The 22,337-nt window shown below is 42.2% G+C and overlaps 1 protein-coding gene across 1 annotated transcript in view; it reads left to right on the top strand.

The window, feature by feature from the left end:
- The window catches only part of LOC121538766 (cytospin-A), a 37,337-nt gene extending 17,027 nt beyond the window's left edge, over positions 1-20,310 (top strand). Inside the window, exons 5-11 of the mRNA XM_041846927.2 lie at positions 13,717-14,285; positions 14,777-14,873; positions 15,066-15,132; positions 15,256-15,428; positions 17,699-17,815; positions 19,477-19,536; positions 19,656-20,310. Coding sequence (XP_041702861.2) covers positions 13,717-14,285; positions 14,777-14,873; positions 15,066-15,132; positions 15,256-15,428; positions 17,699-17,815; positions 19,477-19,536; positions 19,656-19,745 — 1,173 coding nt within the window. The 3' untranslated portion in view covers positions 19,746-20,310. The remainder of the gene's footprint in view (positions 1-13,716; positions 14,286-14,776; positions 14,874-15,065; positions 15,133-15,255; positions 15,429-17,698; positions 17,816-19,476; positions 19,537-19,655) is intronic.
- The last annotated feature ends 2,027 nt before the right edge of the window (positions 20,311-22,337 follow it).

Here is a 22,337-nt window from a genome sequence, read left to right as displayed (position 1 = left end):
GGGGTGCCACAGGGTTCAATTCTCGGGCCGACTCTATTCTCTGTGTATATATATGATGTTGCTCTTGCTGATGGTGAAGCTCGGATCCACCTCTATGCGGACGACACCATTTTGTATACATCTGGCCCTTCATTGGACACTGTGTTAACAAACCTCCAAACGAGCTTCAACGCCATACAACATTCCTTCCGTAGCCTCCAACTGCTCTTAAACACTAGTAAAACTAAATGCATGCTCTTCAACTGAACGCTGCTTGCACCCGCCCACCCGACTAGAATCACTACTCTCGGCGGGTCTGACCTAAAGTATGTGGACAACTACAAATACCTAGGTGTCTGGTTAGACTGTAAACTCTCCTTCCAGACTCACATTAAGCATCTCCAATCAAAAGTTAGATCTAGAATCGGCTTCCTATTTCGCAACAAAGCCTCCTTCACTCATGCTGCCAAACATGCCCTCGTAAAACTGACTATCCTACCGATCCTTGACTTCGGCGATGTCATTTACAAAATAGCCTCCAACACTCTACTCAGCAAATTGGATGTAGTCTATCACAGTGCCATCCGTTTTGTCACCAAAGCCCCATATACTACCCACCATTGTGACCTGTACCCTCTTGTTGGCTGGCCCTCACTACATATTCGTCGCCAAACCCACTGGCTCCAGGTCATCTATAAATCACTGCTAGGCAAGTCTCCGTCTTACCTTAGCTCACTGGTCACCATAGCAACACCCACCCGTAGTCTGCGCTCCAGCAGGTATATCTCACTGGTCATCCCCAAAGCCAACACCTCCTTTGGCCGCCATCCCTTCCAGTTCTCTGCTGCCAATGACTGGAACGAACTGCAAAAAGCTTTGAAGCTGGAGACTCATCTCCTTCACTAACTTTAAGCGTCAGTTGTCAGAGCAGCTTACCGATCACTACACCTGTACACAGCCATTCTGAAATTAGCCCACCCAACTACCTCATCCCCATATTGTTATTTATTTTGCTAATTTGCACCCCAGTATCTCTATTTTCACATCATCTTTTGCACATCTATCATTCCAGTGTTACTACGAAATTGTAATTATTTTGCACTATGGCCTATTTATTGCCTTACCTCCATAACTTACTACATTCGCACACACTGTATATATATTTTCTGTTTGTATTTTTGACTTTATGTTTTGTTTACCCCATATGTAACTCTGTGTTGTTGTTTTTATCGCACTGCTTTGCTTTATCTTGGCCAGGTCGCAGTTGTAAATGAGAACTTGTTCTCAACTGGCTTACCTGGTTAAATAAAGGTGAAATAAAAATAAGTGTGTATGTGGTCTGTTCTATGTTTGTGTAGAATTGTTTTTTTGCAGAGAGCGTTATGTTGTGTAAGGAAGGTCTGTATTCATTCATTGATAATACAGCAGAACAGTTTCCTCATGTTACTAGTGACACATATTCCGCTATAGTTATTAGGGTCTAATTTGTCTTTTTTTTTTGTCACCTCTAGGGCTCTGGCAGTCATGAAATTTTGTCAGCCGGTGATTGTCATGCAAATAACTGTCTCGCGTGAATTAACATAAACACATTTAGCATCTCCTGGCTTCCACACATAGCCTACAAGCCGTTGATGCAGACCTTCGGAACATCTACATTTAAAAAAGTCTAATAAATCCATTTAATATAGTCTACATCACATTATTTATTTTAGACCGGTCTAAAGAAACATGATATGAAGAAAATGTAGCCTATTTCAGAAGAACAGAATAGCATACTCTGAGTTGTTCTTATCTTAGGCCCTATGGCTGTGCGCTACACTAGTTCATTTAGCAGCTACTTAAGTTTGTTTTTGGACAATCATTTCCTCCTCCAGTTTAAATGGATGTCATATTCTATTTGTGTCTCCCCGTCTCGTAGGCCTATTTTATGGAGAACGTTGTTTTTATTGATCTGTTTGTCAGTGTCAGCAGAGTAGGCTACCCTGTCATTTGTCATATTAAAATGTCTCCAGTCATATGAAGTGCAGTAGAATTGCATGAAATGTGTTTATAAAAGGCCACATTTTTTCCATGCAAAGAAAGAATAAACGTATCTGATATAGCCTAGGTCTACTCTATGCTATACACTCTCAGCCATGCATTGAACTCTTTTTTTGTGAACAGTGATTGAGTTATATTATTAGCCTAAATTATGACTATTCAATCTACTCATCACATTGCGAATAGTAGGTTTATCTTACATAAGTCTGCAAATGCCATGATGCATGGAATGCTTTATTATCAAGGTGCATTTTATGGTGAAAATTAGCTTCCCCAAACTTGAAACTCACACTCTGCCTATGTATGCCAGGTAGGCTACTATGGTTGTAAAGGGGATTCGTGCTTCATTTTAAGAATTGAGCAATAAATATAGCAGCAGGAGAAAGCTGGGATCCTCTTAAATAGTGGCCAGTCAAAACTCTGTTTTCACACGCGATTGCTCAATGACTGGGCTTATAATAACACGTTTCACTAGGCTCTGTAGGCTATGTGCTCTGACTGTGTTCCAGGAGTCCTAGGCCTATAGGCTATGTTTAGTTGTGATACAAACCTTATCTAAACATATAGGCCTATGGGCCAGGCTATATGATGTGTGCGACTATGATTTGAAAAAGTCACAAAAAAGGCATGCGCTGTTTCAAAAAATAAAATACACAAATGTTTATTTTCCAATAAAAAAAAGACAGATACAAACATTGACATTCATTTTAGTGTTGAATGGAATGGCAAATTTAGAGGATAAAACAAAAGTTAACTCGCATAGTCTTGCCTTAGACTGCACACGCTGGGCATCATTCACAAATGATAATACATCAATCTCATGTGATAATATTGTCACCCGTCAGACTATTCTCAATTTAATCTTGTCTTTACATATATTAAATAATACATGTGTGAAGTTAGTTTTGATTTAGAATGGAGCATTATCATGCACCTGTCAGAACAGGGGCAGAAAGAAAAACAAAAAAACATCCTTATACATATAAATAGCGAATGGAGGACGCTTTTCCTGCGGTTCATTTTCATGCCAGCCAGGTAGGCTATACTCCTGTTGTAAAGAGAAACAATGTGCTTAATATTAGGAAAGTTGAGAAATAAATATATTAGACCTAGCCTATAGAAAGCTGATGGAATACTCCTCTCTTTAATAGAGGCAATCAAACTCTGCTTTCTCACGCAATTGCATAGCCTATAGAAATGTTGTGCAACATGAGCTCATGGGGTCTCATGAAGTGTTTGATTTGATTTTGGATTGCATTTGCATTGATGTCAGAGTGATTAGAGGGACAATAGAGTGCTGAGTACCAGGTCATTATCGCTGGTAGTTAGCAAGTTTGGTAGGCTACTAATGACCATCAGCGGCATCAGAGCGCAGTTTTGGAGAAGCCTAGTTACTGTGACCGTTCACGTGGAATTTGACTGCGGTGTGGCGGTAATACAGTCAGCGAAACAGCCCTAGTCACGTCTCTATGTCTCTGTGTGTGTCTCTCTCGCTCTCTCAATTCAATTTCAATCAAATTTAAGAGGCTTTATTTGCATGGGAAACACATGTTTACGTTGCCAAAGCAAGTGAAATAGATAATAAACAAAAGTGAAATAAACAATATAAAATTAACAGTAAACATTTCACTCACAAAAGTTCCAAAGGAATAGAGACATTTCAAATGTCATATTATGGTGACAGTGGGGAGAACAAGTATTTGATACACTGCCGATTTTGCAGGTTTTCATACTTACAATGCATGTAGAGGTCTGTAATTTTTTATCATAGGTACACTTCAACTGTGAGAGACAGAATCTAAAACCTGTATAAAAGACACCTGTCCACACACTCAATCAAACAGACTCCAACCTCTCCACAATGGCCAAGACCAGAGAGCTGTGTAAGGACATCAGGGATAAAATTGTAGACCTGCACAAGGCTGGGATGGGCTACAGGACAATAGGCAAGCAGCTTGGTGAGAAGGCAACAACTGTTGGCGCAATTATTAGAAAATGGAAGAAGTTCAAGATGTCGGTCAATCACCCTCGGTCTGGGGCTCCATGCAAGATCTCACCTCGTGGGGCATCAATGATCATGAGGAAGGTGAGGGATCAGCCCAGAACTACACAGCAGGACCTGGTCAATGACATGAAGAGAGCTGGGACCACAGTCTCAAAGAAAAGCATTAGTAACACACTACGCCGTCATGGATTAAAATCCTGCAGCGCACGCAAGGTCCCCCCGCTCAAGCCAGCGCATGTCCAGGCCCGTCTGAAGTTTGCCAATGACCATCTGAATGATCCAGAGGAGGTATGGGAGAAGGTAATGTGGTCTGATGAGACAGAAATATAGCTTTTTGGTCTAAACTCATGTTTGGAGGAAGAAGAAGGATGAGTACAACCCCAAGAACACCATCCCAACCGTGAAGCATGGAGGTGGAAACATCATTCTTTGGGGATGCTTTTCTGCAAAGGGGACTGGACGACTGCACCGTATTGAGGGAAGGATGGATGGGGCCATGTATCGCGAGATCTTGGCCAACAACCTCCTTCCCTCAGTAAGAGCATTGAAGATGGGTCGTGGCTGGGTCTTCCAGCATGACAACGACCCGAAACACACAGCCAGGGCAACTAAGGAGTGGCTCCGTAAGAAGCATCTCAAGGTCCTGGAGTGGCCTAGCCAGTCTCCAGACCTGAACCCAATAGAAAATCTTTGGAGGGAGCTGAAAGTCCGTATTGCCCAGCGACAGCCCCGAAACCTGAAGGATCTGGAGAAGGTCTGTATGGAGGAGTGGGCCAAAATCCCTGCTGCAGTGTGTGCAAACCTGGTCAAGACCTACAGGAAACGTATGATCTCTGTAATTGCAAACAAAGGTTTCTGTACCAAATATTAAGTTCTGCTTTTCTGATGTATCAAATACTTATGTCATGCAATAAAATGCAAATGAATTACTTAAAAATCATACAATGTGATTTTCTGGATTTTTGTTTTAGATTCCGTCTCTCACAGTTGAAGTGTACCTATGATAAAAAATTACAGACCTCTACATGCTTTGTAAGTAGGAAAACCTGCAAAATCGGCAGTGTATCAAATACTTGTTCTCCCCAGTGTATATAGCGTAAATACTTTGATGGTTATGGGATGTCCCTCAGGCTATAGCAATCATATCTGTAATAAATCGCAGTAATATTTGCGATTTCTCCCTCACCCAGAATAATTCCCAGCTTTATGTCATTAGGAAATGCACAGAAGTTGGGAATGTTATAACTGTACAGTGTTATAATGATGTGCAAATAGTACAAAAGGGAAAAGAAATAAACATAAATATGGGTTGTATGGGTTCACGCAATAGATATGGGAGTTTATCAAAATTGGATTTGTTTTCGAATACTTTGTGGGTCTGTGTAATCTGAGGGAAATATGTGTCTCTAATATGGTCATACATTTGGCAGGAGGTTAGGAAGTGCAACTCAGTTTCCTCCTCATTTTGTGGGCAGTGTGCACACAGCCTGTCTTCTCTTGAGAGCCAGGTCTGCCTACGGCGGCCTTTCTCAATAGCAAGGCTATGCTCACTGCGTCTGCACATAGTCAAAGCTTTCCTTAATTTTGGGTCAGTCACAGTGGTCAGGTATTTTGCCAGTGTGTACTCTCTGTTTAGGGTCAAATAGCATTCTAGTTTGCTCAGTTTTTTTGTTAATTCTTTCCAATGTGTCAAGTAATTATCTTTTTGTTTTGTCATGATTTGGTTGGGTCTAATTGTGTTGCTGTCCTGGGGCTCTGTGGGGTCTGTTTGTGAACAGAGACCCAGGACCAGCTTGCTTAGGGGACCCTTCTCCAGGTTCATCTCTCTGTAGGTGACTGCTTTGTTATGGAAGGTTTGGGAATCGTTTCCCTTTAGGTGGTTATAGAATTTAATGTCTCTTTCTGAATATTGATAATTAGCGGGTATCTGCCTAATTCTGCTCTGCATGCATTATTTGGTGTTTTACGTCGTACACAGGATATTTTTGCAGAATTCTTTTTTTTTTTCAATTTGTTTTTTGTCCCATTTTGTGAATTCTTCGTTGGTGAGTGGGACCACAGACCTCACAACCATAAAGGGCAATGGGTTCTATAACTGATTCAAGTATTTTCAGCCAGATCCTAATTGGTATGTTGAATTTTATGTTCCTTTTGATGGCGTAGAAGGCCCTTCTTGCCTTGTCTCTCAGATCGTTCACAGCTTTGTGGAAGTTACCTGTGGCGCTGATGTTTAGGCCGAGGTTTGTATCGTTTTTTATGTGCTCTAGGGCAACAGTGTCTAGATGGAATTTGTATTTGTGGTCCTGGCAACTGGACCTTTTTTGGAACACCATTATTTGTGTCTTACTGAGATTTACTGTCAGGGCCCAGGTCTGACAGAATGTATTTCCTTCTTAATGCGTTTGAGCCAATCAGTTGTGTTGTGACAAGGTAGGGGTGTGGCAAGAACAGCTCAAATAAGCAAAGAGAAACGACAGTCCATCATTACTTTAAGACATAAAGGTCAGTCAATACGGAACATTTCAAGAACTTTGAAAGTTTCTCCAAGTGCAGTCGCAAAAACCATCAAGCGCTATGATGAAACTGGCTCTCATGAGGACCGCCACAGGAATGGAAGACCCAGAGTTACCTCTGCTGCAGAAGATAGGTTCATTAGAGTTACCAGCCTCAGAAATTGCAGCCCAAATAAATGCTTCACAGAGTTCAAGTAACAGACACATCTCAACATCAACTGTTCAGAGGGGACTGTGTGAATCAGGCCTTCATGGTCGAATTGCTGCAAAGAAACCACTACTAATGGACACCAATAATAAGAAGAGACCTGCTTGGGCCAAGAAACACGAGCAATGGACAATAGACCGGTGGAAATGTGTCCTTTGGTCTGGAGTCCAAATTTGAGATATTTGGTTCCAACCGCTGTGTCTTTGTGAGACGCGTTGTGGGTGAACGGATGTGTATTTCCCACCGTAAAGCATGGATTAGGAGGTGTTATGGTGTGGGGGTGCATTGCTGGTGACACTGTCTGTGATTTATTTAGAATTCAAGGCACACTTAACCAGCATGGCTACCACAGCATTCTGCAGCGATACGCCATCCCATCTGGTTTGGGCTTAGTGGGACTATCATTTGTTTTTCAACAGGACAATGACCCAACACACCTCCAGACTGTGTAAGGTCTATTTTACCAAGAAGGAGAGTGATGGAGTGCTGCATTAGATGACCTGGCCTCCACAATCCCCTGACCTCAACCCAATTGAGATGGTTTGGGATGAGTCGGACTGCAGAGTGAAGGAAAAGCAGCCAACAAGTGCTCAGCATATGTGGGAACTCCTTCTGTTGGAAAAGCATTCCAGGTGAAGCTGGTTGAGAGTGCCAAGCGTGTGCAAAGCTGTTATCAAGGCAAAGGGTGGCCATTTGAAGAATCTCCAATTTGTTTAACACTTTTTTGTTTACTACATGATTCCTTATGTGTTATTTCATAGTTTTGATGTCTTCACTATTATTATACAATGTAAAAATAAAGAAAAACCCTTGAATGAGTAGGTGTCCAAACTTTTGACTGGTAGTGTATGTTGAAGAGGGTGGGGATCAAACTGCATCCCTGTATCACCCCACGGCCCTGTGGAAAGAAATGTGTTTTTTGCCAATTTTCACCGCACACTTGAGGTCCTTGCTGCAGGGGTGAGGGGCAGAAGGTGCATAAGACTTGGTTGGTGTGCGGACCCCAGACCTTACAACCATAAAGGGCAATGGGTTCTATAACTGATTCATGTATTTTTAGCCAGATCCTAATTGGTATGTCAAATATTATGTTCCTTTTGATGGCATAGAAGGTCCTTCTTGCCTTGTCTCTCAGATCGTTCACAGCTTTGTGGAAGTTACCTGTGCCGCTGATGTTTAGGCCGAGGTATGTATAGTTTTTTGTGTGCTCTAGGGCAACGGTGTCTAGATGGAATTTGTATTTGTGGTCCTGGCAACTGGACCTTTTTTGGAACACCATTATTTTTGTCTTACTGAGATTTACTCTCAGTGCCCAGGTCTGACAGAATCTGTGCAGAAGATCTAGGTGCTGCTGTAGGCCCTCCTTGGTTGGTGACAGAAGCACCAGTTCATCAGCAAACAATAGACATTTGGCTCCCAGCTTCCCCTGATCTGATACAGATTGGGACAGCTGGAACACAAGCCCTCCTCCCTCCATCCCTCTCTCTTTTCCTACCATCCTCTCTTTTCCCTACCATCCTCTCTCTTTTCCTACCATCCTCTCTTTTCCTACCATCCTCTCTCTTTTCCTACCATCCTCTCTCGTGTCCTACCATCCTCTCTCGTGTCCTACCATCCTCTCTCGTTTCCTACCATCCTCTCTCGTTTCCTACCATCCTCTCTTGTTTCCTTCCACCCTCTCTCATTTCCTACCATCCTCTCTCGTTTCCTACCTCCTTCCATCCCTTTCTATCGTTTCCTCTCCTTCCCTGAGCTCTTCAATATACAGTTGAAGTCGGAAGTTTACATACACTTAGGTTGGAGTCATTTAAACTCATTTTTCAACCACTCCACAAATATCTTGTTAACAAACTATAGTTTTGGCAAGTCGGTTAGGACATCTACCTTGTGCATGACACAAGTAATTTTTCCAACAATTGTTTACAGACAGATTATTTCACTTATAATTCACTGTATCACAATTCCAGTGGGTCAGAAGTTTATATACAATAAGTTGACTGTGCCTTTAAACAGCCAGGAAAATTCCAGAAAATGATGTCATGACTTTAGAAGCTTCTGATAGGCTAATTGACGTCATTTGAGTCAATTGGAGGAGTACCTGTGGATGAATTTCTAGGTCTACCTTCAAACTCAGTGCCTCTTTGTTTGACATCATGGGAAAATCTAAGGAAATCAGCCAAGACCTCAGATTTGTTTTTGTAGACCTCCACAAGTCTGGTTCATCCTTGGGAGCAATTTCCAAATGCCTGAAGGTACCAAGTTCATCTATACAAACAATAGTACGCAAATATAAACACCATGGGACCACGCAGACGTCATACCGCTCAGGAAGGAGACGCGTTCTGTCTCCTAGAGATGAACGTACTTTGGTGCGAAAAGTGCAAATCAATCCCAGAACAACAGCAAAGGACCTTGTGAAGATGCTGGAGGAAACGGGTACAAAAGTATCTATATCCACAGTAAAACAAGTCATATATCGACATAACCTGAAAGGCCGCTCAGCAAGGAAGAAGCCACTGCTCCAAAACCGCCATAAAAAAGCCAGACTACAGTTTACAACTGCACATGGGGACAAAGATCGTACTTTTTGGAGAAATGTCCTCTGGTCTGATGAAACAAAAATAGAACTGTTTGGCCATAATTACCATCGTTATGTTTGGAGGAAAAAGGGGGTGGCTTGCAAGCTGAAGAACACCATCCCAACCGTGAAGCATGGGGGTGGCAGCATCATGCTTTGGGGGTGCTTTGCTGCAGGAGGGACTGGTGCACTTCACAAAATAGATGGCATCATGAGGAAGGAAAATTATGTGGATATATTGAAGCAACATCTCAAGACATCAGTCAGGAAGTTAAAGCTTGGTCGCAAATGGGTCTTCCAAATGGACATTGACCCCAAGCATACTTCCAAAGTTGTGGCAAAATGGCTTAAGGACAACAAAGTCAAGGTATTGGAGTGGACATCACAAAGCCCTGACCTCAATCCTATAGAAAATTTGTGGGCAGAACTGAAAAAGCGTGTGCGAGCAAGGAGGCCTACAAACCTGACTCAGTTACACCAGCTCTGTCAGGAGGAATGGGCCAAAATTCACCTAAGTTATTGTGGGAAGCTTGTGGAAGGCTACCCGAATGTTTGACCCAAGTTAAACAATTTAAAGGGAATGCTACTAAATACTAATTGAGTGTATGTAAACTTCTGACCCACTGGGAATGTGATGAAATAAATAAAAGCTGAAATAAATAATTCTCTCTACTATTATTCTGACATTTCACATTCTTAAAATAAAGTGGTGATCCTAACTGACCTAAGACAGGGAATTTTTACTAGGACTAAATGTCAGGAATTGTGAAAAACTGAGTTTAAATGTATTTGGCTAAGGTGTATGTAAACTTCCGACTTCAACTTTATGTTGAAGAGGGTGGGGCTTAAACTGCATCCCTGTGTCACCCCACGGCCCTGTGGAAATAAATGTGTGAGTTTTTTGCCAATTTTAACCGCACATTTGTTGTTGGTGTACATGGATTTTATAATGTTGTAGGTTTTTCCCTTAACACCACTTTCCATCAATTAGTATAGCAGACCCTCATGCTAAATTGAGTCAAAAGCTTTTTTGAAATCAACAAAGCATGAGAAGACGTTGCCTTTGTTTTGGTTTGTGTAGTTGTCAATTAGGGTGTGCAGGGTGAATACGTGGTCTGTCGTAAAAAGCCTGTTTGACATTTGCTCAGTACATTGTTTTCACTGTGGAAATGAACTAGTCTGCTGTTAATAATAATGCAGAGGATTTTCCCAAGGTTACTGTTGAAGCATATCCCACGGTAGTTATTGGGGTCAAATTTGTCTCCACTTTTGCATTTGATCATGTATATTTTTGGTGGTTAGAGTCTATGGATTCTTCAATTCTCTCTCTCTCTCTCTGTGTGCCTCTCTCTCTCTCTGTGCCACTCTCTCTCTGTGTGGCAGGTAGCCTAGCGGTTAGGAGCATTGGACCAGTAACCGAAAGGTCGCTGGTTCGAAGAATCTGTTGTGCCCTTGAGCGAAGGCAGTTAACCCTGTGCTTCTTTCTCCCTGTGCCCCTGTGCCTCTCTCTCTGGACATCTGAGGGTTCACCGCTCCTCTCTCACCACGCCTCCCTCCTTCAGCACAGAAACTACAACAATGACTTCACAACTGTTGCTCCCGTCCATCCACCCTGTCTCTTATCCCTCTCTTTCTACCCCCCCCCCCCCCCTCATTCTAGCCTCCCTGTCTCACTCTCTTCATTGTGCCTGTCCATTTGGTTGGTGGGTGGGTGGGCTGATCACGAGGATTTAATAGCTCTCAGATCTGCTCTGGGATCAGTTCCAGGTGGACAGTGCTGCAGATTTCCTGGAATGAGCTATTTGGTTTTGGCTCCAAACACTCAAGAGGCTGGGGTTGAATATGTTTACATGCCAAATGAAGGTTGTGTGTCAAATTTGCAATGCATAATAAATGGTGGAGGCTGGGGAGAAGGTAGATACCATCTGTGTGTGTGTATGTGTCTGTGTGTGTACTTGTCAGGTGGCTTTGTGTGTGTATATATGGGAGGTATAAGCAGTATGTATTTTCTCTAGGTGTGTGTGTAGTGTGCCTGAGTGAGTGTATCCACAGGCCTTGTAAGTAGAGGGACTGAGCCGGTCTCTTAATGAGTATCAGAGTGTATGGGAACTGGTTGTTCAACACACCCCAGTGAATGTGTAAAGCTGCAGAAGAGCCACGTCAGAGTGAGGATGTATCCCCAAGTACGCGTTAGGGAGTCTGGGTGTGGATGTAAACTGAGGCGTGGGGACAGATGAATGGTTCTTTCTCTCTATCTCTCTCTCTCTCTCTCTTTCTCACACGCACAAACACACACACACAAACTGAGATATACACACATCTGGAATAAGCTCAACACTCCCGGAGAGACTGTGCATGTATCAGTGTATGAGAGTCAGCATCTGTGCCTGTGGTGGGTCACTATGTCAGTACCTCAGGGATAGCTAGAGAGAGAGCAAGAGAGAGAGTGTCTGAGGGAAAATCAACAGTGTTATCTCACTCCTGTCTAGTTGAGGAGTGTCCCATCCTGTTTCCCTTCTAAGACGTACCCTAGTTGGACACACTGACAGTTAGTTAGCTGTACAGACAGAATTCAGAACATAGGCTACAAAATAATGTGGTGGTTTAGACAATAATGGTTTCCCATGTTGTCCTTTTCTCCCATCTGGCGTTATGAGTTGCATCATGTGTACTAATAAAAAGTAGTTTGTCTCTGCTGCCATAACAAGGTAGTTTAAACTCTGTGAGGCTGTGTGTTTGTGGCTTTGAATCAAAGAATGTAAGAACGGGTTGTTCAGTGTTTGTGTGGTTTTACATGCTGTAAAGTTTGCGTTAGAGAGAGGGGTGAACTTCACTTTATGGCTGTGTTCGAAGGGAAAAGACAAAGAAGGGGGAGGTGTGTGTAATAGAGAGGGGGCGGAAGAGAATATGTTCTGTGTGTGTGTGTCTCCAGTGACTGCATAATTGGCCCCAGCTGTGGTCTTAAGTCGCTGGTCAGATGAGGAAATGAGTTGGCTCCAGTTTCTCCGCCTCTTCTCTTCCTCCTCCACATCTCTATCCATTCTTCATTTAATTACCAACCGACCCAACTCCTCCACACTCCCACGTTTCTCCGTGGGTCACATTGCAATGCTCACAAACCCCTTCTGCTCCGAGTCCATCTGTACATGTTACCTGAATGCTTTGTAACTAGATAGTCCACTATTTCCATCGTTATAGTGATGGCTGTTCTCAAAATCTTTTCTCAATATGAGAGCTTGGGACTATAAGGTTCTATCTGCAAAAAGATGATTCTGAGATAATTAGCTTTAAATTTCCAAGTCCTCATTTGGAATGGTTTCAGCAATTTTTTCATTGTATTATTTTGAACTTAACAACATGAATTGGGGTATTTTGAGTACTATATAGGTAGAGAACATTGAACAGAACAAGGCTACAGTATGTCAATGACTCAATTTGGACAACAATTAAGATATTTCCAAACTTGAATAGTCAGTATTGTTTACCTTTTGGCTCGGCAACTCTGTTTGAGAACCTTTGTTTTATCTCTGCCCCTTATCCACAGGGCAATGGGTGTGCATGTCCAGAGCTATGGCATGCTCTCAGGGTCTATCTCAATAGTCTAAAGTGGTGTTCTCACCTGGTCTCCTCTCCTGCATTTGCACTAATCTGAGAACACAGGAGATGTGAAGAAAACATGGTTGATGTTTATTGGAACTTTACCTTGGTGCAATTCTATCAGTGCAGATGAGGTTAGGGGAGGAGCCCACTTTAGAATATTGAGATGCACAGTCTGGGTTTGATTAGAGGACTTGGTATTGATATCTTGGTATCCACCCTTCTCATGAGGTAATAGCCTGATGCGGGGATAATTCAAGATGGCGTCGATAGACATGGTCGCCCTGTTCCTAGCTCCTAGCCAACTATAAGCATTTCACTACACCCGCGATAACATCTGCTAAATATGTGTACGCGACCAATAAAATGTGATTTGATTCTCCCTGTTTATTGGGATGAGTCTTGTCCTGGAGGCAGAACTGAGCGATTCCCGCTAGATGGGCCAGCTGCAAAGTCAAAGGGTTGCCTCTCATTCCATCCAACTGATGAGTCAGATTATGAAGGCCAAATGGATATTTGATCATTGAATAGCTCATAGTCTCTAGAGGCGCAGTGCTGTGTATAATGTGATGCTGGTAGACAAATTAATATAGAAGTGATGTCATATGAGATCAAAGATAAAAGGCTTGCACTCTGGGTGTGAATATAGAAATACACTTTAAGACCGAATTAAGCAACTCCAGGCCTTGAGCTGCAGACTATACATATGTTTGTTCCAGCCCAGCACTAACACTGCTGATTCAACCTTTGGATTGTTCTTCATAGTAGCTAACTGTTAGTGTCTTCCTTCCTGCAGACGGAGCGAGTGGAGTGGCAGCAGTTCCAGTCTGACCTGCAGGTGGCGGTAGCAGTGGCCGACCGGTTGAGGGCCGAGGCCGAGGAGGAGCTGAACACGCTCAGAGCTGCTCAGATGGATACAGAGCGGGAGCTGGTGGCTGCCCAGCAGAGACAGAAAGAGACTGATGGGCAGCTGGTCAGCCTGAGAGGAGAGCTGAGGGAGAGCAGGCAGAGACTGGTCCACCTCACCCAGAACCAGGGACCAGGACAGGCCCAGGCTCAAGCCAAGACCCAGGGCATGGATATGGCTACTGGGGAGACCAGCACTCCTGAGCCCCAGGAGGGGACACACCGGGGAAGGGAGAGGGGGATCAGCAGGTTGGGCCGAGGAGTAGGAAGAGGAGATGACGAGATGGAGAAGAGGAAACAGGAAGAAAGGAATAAGAATGTAGGTGTGGAAGAGGCTCGAACTGACACTAAGGGCGTGGCCAACAGGTACTTGAGGAACGTGACCAATGAGGAGAGGAGTGGAGAGGAAGGGTGTAGCATGAGGGAGACGTGGAGGATAGTCACACAGGAGAGGGCAAGGTGAGTACCACGATGACTTCCTGTTTGTGTTATTTCAACTATACATGAACTTACACTCAGCCTCCTGCTTAAATCAATGTATTGAAGGTTAATGTCCATGATTTATTTATTTATTTATTTATTTATTCAAACAAAATGCAGTCCAGACCGATTTTGGACTGCTGTAAATTAAGGGTTGTAGGGTTGAGCGGTCGTTGGAATGGAAGAGAGATTAACAGGCAGGGCACTTGAGGACATGGATTTGTAGAAACATGTTAAAACTGTGATTTACTACTATGGTTTCAGTTAGATTATTAAAACATAATTGTGATTTTCAGTATTGATAATTTAAAAAAACATGAACTGAGAAATAAAGTGTATCAACAACAGTTGGCTTTGCTCTCATGTCTAACCCCTGATAAGTTGAACAACAAATGGTTATTCTCTGCTCAGTGTGGCTGTGTGAGTTGAGTTCATCCAATAATAGCAAAGCACATTTCTTGATTTCACAGAAGCCTTTCCAGACTAACCGCATCTTCAGACTCCCCTGCTGTAATGAATGGAACATCCCAGTCCAATACTGCCATAATAACTGGATCTACAAACAAAGTGAGCAATTAAAAGTTGGGGTCTAACTGCTTGTCTGTGTGTCATACCTCTGGAAATATTTAACGCGATTACTATTCCAACAGGTGGCGTCATTGCTTTAGTCAATGTGTTTACTGATCTACTGGAATTGGAAAGGAATGTATGGTATGTAATTGCGTATGAATCAATATACTGTATCGTGTCTCCTTTCAGAACCAAAGCCAAACCAGAGGAAGAAAAGGGCTGGAAAGGCAAGATAGCTGGTCCAGCACTCACACAGGTGTGGTTCTGTGTGTGTGTTCCCCTATCACCCACGTGTCCGTCCACTCACCATTCCATGTTCTTATGTCTAGTAACGGAAGTTAGGTAAATGACCTTCTATTGGCATATCTGTGTGTTCCAGGGAAACAGGAGGGGGCATTGAACCAGTACAACTCCACCCTGACAGAACTGCCCCCTAACAAGACCTCTAAGACCAGGTCTCAGGATGGCTTCAATCTGCTGCTACGCCGCCATGGAGGCTCCAAGAGGAACTCTCTTCTGCGCTGGTGTCAGAGCCGCACTCAGGGCTACAAGGTACTGTAACGTGTGTGTTTGTTAGTGTTAGGGTTGGGTGATTATTATGATAGCATCGTCTATCGACGATGATTGGTGACATCGTGATGTGACCCAAAACGGAGTCTCGTAGGGATTCACACAAGTGACATTCTGAGTAATTTGCCTTGTCCTATTTGCTATAGTTTATTTCAATAGATATGTTCTATAGGCCTACACAAGAGAGGGATGTAGGTCAGACAGAGCAGCGCAAAATGTCCAGTCAGAAAATATAGTTTCTTTCTCTCTGTCAGATGCATGGGCATCAGTCTATAGTAGCCTAAACCTGTTTAAAAAAAAAAAAAAAACGTAGCCTATATCCCCTTCTCTCTCCATTCGATAGGATGAATATGACAGAAGGCTACGCTTCATCGGTTTATGCATGGCTTTCTCCCGATCAAACAATGAACGAAACGGCGTTCCATCTCAAAGTTATTTGAATAGCCTAAAAATGTAAGGTAGCCAGTAGTGCTGAGCGATTAGTGCCTTTTGAGGTCAGTTTGGTTTCAGTTTGATTATTAAAAAATAATCACGATTTCGGTTTCAATTATTATTATTTTTTACATTAAATGCATACTGCATTATGTGGGTTGAGTGCTGTAACACAGAATAAAACTATTAATAAAAGTCCCATAATGGTAGTGACTGCCCATGACTGCTGATCACTTATTAACCATTAGTTGTTCACATTACTTTACTTTAGTAAAATATTTAGTTGTGGATATTACATTTGTTTTACATTTGTTTTATTTTATGACTTTATTTCATTCCAAGTCATCATCTCATCTCTATAGAGCTGCTATCTATGCTTTCTGACAAAATCACTATTTTGTAGTTCTTCAAAGTAAATAAGGCATACTTTTATGACTGCTGAATACCAACTATCAAACACTTAGATCATGTATTTTCAGGTAGAGATACATCACGAAGAAACTGCTCTCTATGTATCCCATCTTGATCGCACAGACCTGACAATGGATTATGGTCATTGTAGTTAATTATCAAGTTTTCTGCGCTAAACTATGTAGAACATTGGCCTGTTGGAAACTACAACTCCTTACTACTTCGCACAGTTTGGGCATATGATCTGATTTATCTGTAGAGAAACTGCAGCAAAATGTGCGCATTGAGCTCACAGAAAAAAATTATTATGAAATGGAATTCAAATAATCAAACCGACGTCGGTCAATTAGTTGTTTAAAAAACAAAAAATAACCAACATTTTGGTTAATTGCTCAGCACTAGTAGCCAGAGGACTAATAATGAGAAAAAACAAACAATATCAATAACCTATAGAAAAATCGAATGACAAGTTTTTAAGCTTATTAAGACAGAAATGATCCATGCGGGCCGGGAAAATCCCTCTATGCGAGGTTGAAAACTAAATGGCCAATGACCTATCCTCTTACTAGGCCTATCATAAAAGCTTTAAGAAAATGTACAGTTATGAACAGTAGCTTATTTCCCAAATATTCTAGCCTACGAAGGTGTTGTGGCTTTCAGAAATAGCAAGAATGAAAGTCCATAGCCTAAGTCTAGGTATACTGTAGGCTATTCTCAACCACAGCTTTATGAGAGATAGAACAAGCAATATTATTCATTTTTCTATTTTATGATGCAAATAAAACAGTTCTGAAGACTGTAGACTGCTTCTATCCAGCACTTGATGTAGTCCTATAACCTAGCGCTCACTACTGTAAGACAGGCCGTTCCTCATCACACGGTCACTGCTTCACCATGTGCGTGCCACACACACACACACACACACACACACACACACACACACACACACACACACACACACACACACACACACACACACACACACACACACACACACACACACACAAACCTCTTCTGCTCCTCCACCAGAAAGGAATAATAGAAAATATTTGCCATTGTCTGCACTTTGCCTCTGCCCAGGCTTTCAACAACATTATCTTTCGTCATGATTCGTCCAGTTTCATTCGATTTCGCGCTATAGCCCAACAGTCGTTTTAGCAGATTTGTATTATTTATTTATTTTAATAGGGGCGATAGCATCGCACATCACAATGTTTAATGGGTACATAATCACGATAGGACAAAGGTTGACATCGCCCATACCTAGTGTGTGTGTTTGTGTGTGTGTGTTGAACAGGGTCATCGACTCTCTGATGTAAAGAGAATGTTGTCCAGATGTAATCAGTCAACACTCATTATGGTGGTGTCTTTACCCTTTCTCTGACCCCGCTCACCTTCTCTATTGACAGAATATTGACATCACTAACTTCAGCAGTAGCTGGGCGGATGGTCTGGCCTTCTGTGCTGTGTACCACAGCTACCTCCCCTCACACATCCCCTACTGCACCCTAAGCCCTGACAAAAAGGTGGGTAATACTAGGGCTGTGGCGGTTATCACATTTTGTCAGCCGTTGATTGTCATGCAAATCTGTCCGTCTCACGGTAATTTACCGTTAATTAACATAAACACGTTTACCATCTCCTGGCTTCCACACATAGCCTACAAGCCACTGATGCAGACCTTTGGAACATCTACATTTTTAAAAAGTCTAATAAATCCATTTAATATCGCCTACACCATCACAATAAATCCATTATTTATTTTAGGCAGGTCTAATGAAACATGATATGAAGAAAATGTAGCATATTTCAGATGAACAGAATAGCATTTTCTGAGTTGTCCTTATGTTAGGTCCTGATCCATATGGCTGTGGGCTACACTAGTTCATTTAGCAGACAAGATTTGCTTAGAATTCTGTGGCATTATCTTATAGTATGAAGAATACAATTGAACATAAATAGAAAGGATATTTTCCAGATTAAGTGTGCACATGCGGCTATTCGCATGAAGGCATGAGCTCTGCTCTGTTTCTTGCTCAGGCTGCACACACTTCATCAGTTGCTCATTCACAATTTGACAAGCACTTGATAATATTCTCACCCATCAGACTATTCTTAATTTAATCTTGTCTTTATGTATAGCCTACTAATATACACTGAGTATACAAAACATAAATAACACCTGCTCTTTCGATGACATAGACTGACCAGGTGAATCCATGTAAAAGCTATGATCCCTTATTGATGTCACTTCAATCAGTGTCGATGAAGGGAAGACGACAGGCTAAAGAAGGATTGTGTATGTGTGAAGAAGTTAATTGACAGCATGCCAGGGCAGATTGCAGAGGTCTTGAAAAAGAAGGGTCAACACTGCAAATATTGACTCTTTGCATAAACTTAATGTAATTGTCAATAAAAGCCTTTGACACTTATGGAATGCTTGTAATTATACTTCAGTATACCATAGTAGCATCTGACAAAAATATCTAAAAACACTGAAGCAGCAAACTTTGTGAAGACCAAAACTTTTGACCACGACTGTACATGATGCGTGCGACTGATTTGAAAATGTCACAAAAAGGCATGTGCTGTTTCTTGCCTGCACACACTGGGCATCATTCACAAGTGATAATACATAATTCACAAGTGATAATATTGTCACCATCACACTATTCTCAATTTATTATTTTCTTTAGTTTTGAAATTAGTTTTGATTTAGAATGGACCATTATCATGCACCTGTCGAGCAGGGGAAAAAATACATGTCATCCTTATGTACTTAAATAGCTGTTAATTTTCATGCCAGCCAGGTCGGCTACTCCTGTTGTAAAGCGAAGCAATGTGCTATTGTGCTGTGTATTAGGAAAGTTGAGAAATAAATATAGTAGGCCTAGCCTATAGAAAGCTGATGGGATACTGCTCTTTTTAATGGAGGACATCAAAACTCTCTTTTCTCACGCAATTGCATAACCTATAGAAATATTGCGCCACATGAACTCATGGGCTCTCATGGAGAAGCCTAGTTACTGTGACAACGGTCACGTGGAATTTGATTGCGGTCATGACTCGTGACCGCCAGTGTGGTGGTAATACGGTCACCGAAACAGCCCTATGTAACACACACATGCATTGCACACTCACCCAGTGATTTGCCTGTCAGACATGGTGCTGCTTCTTTTATCCATAGAGCGAGAACCTCAGCCTGGCATTTAAGACGGGAGAGAATGTTGGAATCACAACATCACTGGTGAGTCTCAGTTAATCAGATGTTGTGTTATTTAAAGACTGTCTAGTTTGTTGTATGCTTGTATGAAAACTCAACAGTGAATGAGATGCTGCAGTATTGAAGTCATCTGTGTTTTACAGACCATGGAGGAGATGCTGAGGGCCGGAGGACCAGACTGGCAAAGGGTTCTGGGATACGTGGAGTGCATGTACCGTCACTTTGAGATGTAACGCCAAGGACTGTGTGTTTGAGGGAAGCCTCGGCGGGAGGTACAGTTCACTGCTACTGGTGGAAGGATGGGGAATGTGAGGGTCACTCCTCTACTAGCTGAGATGGCCATTGATTGCCATGTAGAGAATTGTAGGCTTTGTTGGCACAACAGAGCCCCCTTCCGGTTAGGAGTGCAGGTGCAGGTTGTGTTGCTGTAAACGTCTCTACACTGGGACCCCATCAGACAGTTACTTGTGTCACCTATCTTATCATACCAAACCATTGCTTGACTCTTAAACTTTTTCTCAGCAGTGCCATCTAAAGCTGCTAATCTGTGTCCAGTGCCTTTAGTACCACAGTCTTCCATTATAAACATGTTCATGTTTTCTATCCGTTTTAGCACTCTGTAAATATGCACTTTTATAAGCACTTTGATGATTGTAATTTAAAGAAGGAAGGAGGAAAAAGGAGTGTATGGATGCAGTCTCCCTGTCTAGCAATCCATTGATTCTTATATGTAACTAAAATGTGAATACTGACTATGTTGCCAAAGATGCAGAATAAATAAAATGGTCAATATAAAGCTAACAATGTCTGTTCGTTCTATACAGTGCTGTCTAGAAGGGAGACTGAAGTGCTTTATTAATGACTTGACTTGTGAAATCAGAGGGGAGGCCTTGGTTAGTATGGGCTTTGTCTCCATCTAGTGGTGTCTTCAAAGTTGACAAGTTATAGCCATTGTAGTTATTAGTACTGTGATAAAAACAAACAAATGAAAGGTTTTTCCGAAGATGATTACAGAAGAACCATAATCACACAGTGACACAGACACACACACACACACACACACACACACACACACACACACACACACACACACACACCGACAGAGACACACACACACACACCCCGACAGACACACACGCACACACAATGACCGATTAAGAAAATATCACACCCAGGTGCTGCCCTCTTGTCACCTGTATTAATCTGTCCCCAAGTGGTAATGGAAAGATCACGTCCATTTATTACATACTTGAATTAGTTATGAAAACTTTAGACCACTGAATCATATTACTCTATATAGCTCTTGGCTTGGAAGTTGTTTTGCTCCAAACAAACTTTTGTTCCAAGTGGGTGATACTGAAAAAGGTGGATTTAATTCATGTGTGGAATAGGATCTTCTTAGCTGTGGACAGAAACATTCAGCTACTGAATATAGTCCCTCTGGGCAGAGATGTAGTGTCAGTCCCCACATGATCATCTTCAGCCCCTACAACATGGCACAGGGATGAACCTGAACTGGGATGAACCTGATATGGCTATCGGTGTGTGTGGCTGGGTAAGGGCCGGGCTGTGGCCCCTTGGGCTTGGCACTATGGGTGTGGTTTGTACAGGTATGGTACGGGTCAGTGGAGTTGATTAGAGCCAAACGGACTGGTGTTGCTTTCAGTCTGGCCCTGAGTACAGTAGAGAAGACATGGAGAGGATTTGGCTCCTGGGAGTTTGTGTGGCACTGGCTGTCGTTTCTGCTTCTGCTCAGGTCTCCTCCAGGTAATGCACCTTCAATTTGATGAAAATGAGATATTTCTATGATTTATTTGAAATATTTTGCCATGTCTTTAAATTGAATCTTAAAGGATGACTGGGTCTTCCCTGTCAGGTAGTCTGCTTATTATTAGAAATACTCATTTCTGATAGTCATAACTCATAGGAGTCAACAAGCATGTTTGAATAGTTTAAATTGCTATCTGTTTTTTTTTTTTTTTGGGTGGAGCATTTTATTGATTGCTTGAACACTCTTAGGCTTTACACAGGAAGACCAATTATTTTCACTAATTGGTATTTTGACAAATCAGATCAGCTCTGAAAAATATCTGATGTGATTGGTCAAAAGACCAATTAGTGGAAAAAATATCAGAATTGGTCTGCCTGTGTAAACTCAGCCTCAGTGTGTGTATCCCTGCTGATGTAGAAGTTATTCCATCTTCTCTCTCTGTCTTTCCCAGTATGAGTGCTACATACTTGATCTCAGCCCCCAGTGTGTTGCGTCCTGGAACTCTTACCTCCCTGGCTGTCACCATCCTCACTAATGACCCAGTCAGAGTCACAGCAGAGCTGACCAACGGCAACACCAGCCTGGTCCAGGCAGAGGGCACCTTTAGAGGAGGTGACATTGACTTATATGACTCTGTCTGCAAGAACTTTTGAAGATGTTCAACTTAAACATTGTTGCTGTTTTTTTTCTCCAAAGGTGTGACTGGAGTTCTAGATCTTCCTCCAGTGAGTATTTTTAAAATCTGTATTTATAGTCTATTGAGGTAATATCTGGGCTGGTCAGTGGTGGGTAAAGGACCACTGATGATACAAAAAGTATTCACATTTGACCAAGCATGACATTCATTTTGGTTATTACCAAGTTATTACAGCGTAATTACACAGATATAAGATCAACTCAATTACATAATATACTTTTTCTTTTTTAGTTTCCTGAGAGCTCTGTTGACCAGAGGTATTCCTTTACACTGCTTGTGAGGGGATACCAAAGAGACCGAATGGTATTCATCAACACAACCACTCTACGCTCCAACCCCAGGACTTTCTCCACCTTC

The sequence above is a fragment of the Coregonus clupeaformis genome, unplaced genomic scaffold (assembly GCF_020615455.1).
Source record: "Coregonus clupeaformis isolate EN_2021a unplaced genomic scaffold, ASM2061545v1 scaf0329, whole genome shotgun sequence".
In the NCBI taxonomy this organism is placed as follows: domain Eukaryota; kingdom Metazoa; phylum Chordata; class Actinopteri; order Salmoniformes; family Salmonidae; genus Coregonus; species Coregonus clupeaformis.
Note: the sequence above shows the minus strand (reverse complement) of the source record. Positions and strands in the feature narration are given on the sequence as shown.